Source organism: Procambarus clarkii, chromosome 86 (assembly GCF_040958095.1).
Source record: "Procambarus clarkii isolate CNS0578487 chromosome 86, FALCON_Pclarkii_2.0, whole genome shotgun sequence".
Taxonomy (NCBI): Eukaryota; Metazoa; Arthropoda; class Malacostraca; order Decapoda; family Cambaridae; genus Procambarus; species Procambarus clarkii.
This window is the reverse complement of record NC_091235.1, coordinates 19046023-19049138: the sequence shown is the minus strand read 5'-3', so window position 1 is coordinate 19049138 and position 3116 is coordinate 19046023. Positions and strand designations below refer to the sequence as shown.

Here is a 3116-nt window from a genome sequence, read left to right as displayed (position 1 = left end):
TCGACTTGAGAATGGTCCAGGACGGACCGAAACGTCGTCGTCCCTTCAATTTCTAGTGTGTGGTCTGGTCAACATACTTCAGCCACGTTATTGTGACTCATCGCCTGCATAACAAACTGCATAATACGAACATGATAGAATGAGAATAAGTCCCCATGGCGTAGTGGTGAGACACTCGCCGGGCGTTTCGTCGAGTGTCGAGTGTATATTGTCAATGTATACAAAAGATGAGAAAAAAGGCAATAAAGCACTCAAAGGTGATATAGAAGATAACATGATCAAAAGTGGAACATCTGGTGAGAAGAGCACTAGTGGTGAGACACCAACATGGGTTCAGAGAAGGCAAAACAGAGATCTCAAACCTGATGGACGTATACGGATAAGGTCAGACAAGACAAGGAGTTAGTTTAGTTCATTTATTATGCACCCCATACCCATCTTGTGGGCGGCAGTGGAAAGTGTTACAGAGGTACATAATGGGCTCAGGGACTAAACCCCACAATTCAGGGATATATAACTAGGGATATTTGGCTAAAATTTCTGGTAGCAGATAATTTTGAATGAAATATTTATACATCGTTGGAACATTGGTTATAGAGCTGTCTCTAAATTCACGTATCTTTATCGTAGACAGAAGGATATGGACAGTTTTGTGTTTGTCTACTGCCAGAAGTTGGAGAGACGGGACTCGAGAGCTGAAGCTCGCCTCACAAAAGGTCAAATAAGCGTATACACAAAAATGCTAACACACGCCAACATACAATAACATTCCCGTTATACCGACTCAACCCTCGCACAATGTTGCAAATATTGCTGCACTTAATTGCAGTGCAGCGAATGACAAAGCGAAATAAAGCCGAATTATGATTAATAGTACACAGACACACGAGCATTTTTGAACTGTGATTCAAACCCCTTTTTATTATTTAACATAACAGTGTCGGACAGGAACATAAATAAATACATTTACCAATAACGGCTAATCCTGTTAATGTCATGTTGTTTAAAACAAACAAATAAACGTGACTTATGACGAACGAGACGAAGAGCAACGGTTAAAACCGTTATCCACCACAGTTTTTTAAGCTTTTAAATACCGTCAGGCTTGTCACGAGAGCTATGACAACACACTAACTCATAGTATGTAAAAAATAAATATATATTATTGTCATTCACGTTAGGCGCATGGGTCCACCTAGTGTGATGGGGTTCGGGTTGGTCACTGGGCTCAGTTGGGTCCACCTTGTATGTGATGGGGTTCGAGTTCAGAATACTATACTGTCCATCTAATATGTGATGTGTTCAGAACACTGGGTTCAGAATACAGTTCACTATACGAAGGCATTTGATATCTAGAAGTGAAAATTTTCTGACTGGTAACAGATTAACTGGGATAACTGGGATATACACATGCATACCAAGCTATACGCGACCGTATATCCGAACGACAAAAGCTCTTTAACCCGTAGATACTCGTTATACCTTGTATGGACTTGTTACACGACAAAGATAAAACTAAGTATTCGAGACTTCCTTGTCACTCTCGCTTACCTTCAACACAGGCCTAATGATATTGTTTTCTCCTTAATATGACTGAAAAATTAACTTCAGGACGCTGTAACTCACCACTTGGGGTGGATGGTAGAGCGACAGTCTCACTTAATGCAGGTCGGCGTTTAATCCCCGACCGTCCACAAGTGGTTGGGCACCATTCCTTTCTCCCCGTCCCAACCCAAAATTCTTTTCCTGGCCCACTTCCAAGCTCTACATAGTCGTAATGGCTTGGCGCTTTACACCTGATGGTTCACTCCCTTCGCCAGTATTCCCAGTAGACAAACCATTCTCCTGTTTTCAGAGTACTTTTTAAAACTATGTGGACCACAGTACCTATATGTAGTACTGTAGTACCAGTATGTCACTTTTTGTTCTGTTTTTATAGTCCGAAAAAAAACTAAAACTTATTTCTATTGTTATTAATATTGTCAGAATCACTAGTAATCGAATACTTAATATTCTTAACCTGTTACTACCTTTTACCATTACCAGTGAACTTTTTGATGATCGAAATGCAATATCGAACCATGAACCAACCTCATTTGACATAAGGCTGGTTCATGGTAAGCTTGATAATGCAGCGTGCATTGAACCAACTTCAACCAGAATGACAGTGACAGGAACAAGAATAATGACAGTGCCAGCAACCGGAAGTATATAAGTGACTGAATCCGCCTTTGGTAATTAAGATTCCAGTATTGTCAGAAGAACCAACTCTGGCAATTAGAGCAAGACTGGCACCAGCATCAACAGCAGCAGCAGCAGCTCCAGCAGCAGCTCCAGCAGCAGCTCCAGCAGCAGCAACAGCAGCTCCAGCAGCAGCTCCAGCAGCAGCAACAGTTCCAGCAACCCTAGCAACATCACCAGCAGCAGCAGCAGCTCCAGCAGCAGCAACAGTTCCAGCAACCCTAGCAACATCACCAGCAGCAGCAGCAGCTCCAGCAGCAGCAACAGTTCCAGCAACCCTAGCAACATCACCAGCAGCAGCAGCAGCTCCAGCAGCAGCAACAGTTCCAGCAACCCCCAGCAACATCACCATCAGCAGCAGCAGCTCCAGCAGAGTCAGCGAACGTGCGCCAGAACTCTCCACCCGTCCCCTTTAAAGGTTAACAGGAAAAAACACGGCCGTCACACCGGCAAGCACCACCTCACTGTATTAGTGGTTTCCTCGGTCCCCGGCCCCTTGTTTACCGTCAGCGGCTGCGACTCCCTGCCGGGCTCCTTCCTCACACTCTCCTCCCTCACACCCGCCTCTCTGCCGGGCTCCTTCCTCACACTCTCCTCCCTCACACCCGCCTCTCTGTCGGGCTCCTTCCTCCCACTCTCCTCCCTCACACCCTCAGTGTAAAACCGAGGAAGACTGCAGAAAGTTACAGGGTGACCTTGACCAACTCTATGAGTATGGAAACAAATGATTGCTAGAATTCAATCCAAGCAAGTGTAAGGTAATGAAGATTGTATATTTACAAAGGAAATCAGGTATTATAAGGGGAAGGTAACTACGTGAGTCGGAAAGAGTAAAGGATTGGGGGATGTACTAACCTAGTTGTGTTTGTCGGGGT

The 3116-nt window shown here is 44.4% G+C and overlaps 1 protein-coding gene across 1 annotated transcript; it reads left to right on the top strand.

The window, feature by feature from the left end:
- Nucleotides 1–214: 214 nt before the first annotated feature.
- LOC123769294 (pinin-like) lies at nucleotides 215–2902 on the top strand. The gene is made up of 3 exons (XM_069316975.1): nucleotides 215–384; nucleotides 631–727; nucleotides 2282–2902. The coding sequence occupies exons 1-3, from the start codon at nucleotides 215–217 to the stop codon at nucleotides 2900–2902; spliced, it is 888 nt and encodes a 295-aa protein (XP_069173076.1).
- The last annotated feature ends 214 nt before the right edge of the window (nucleotides 2903–3116 follow it).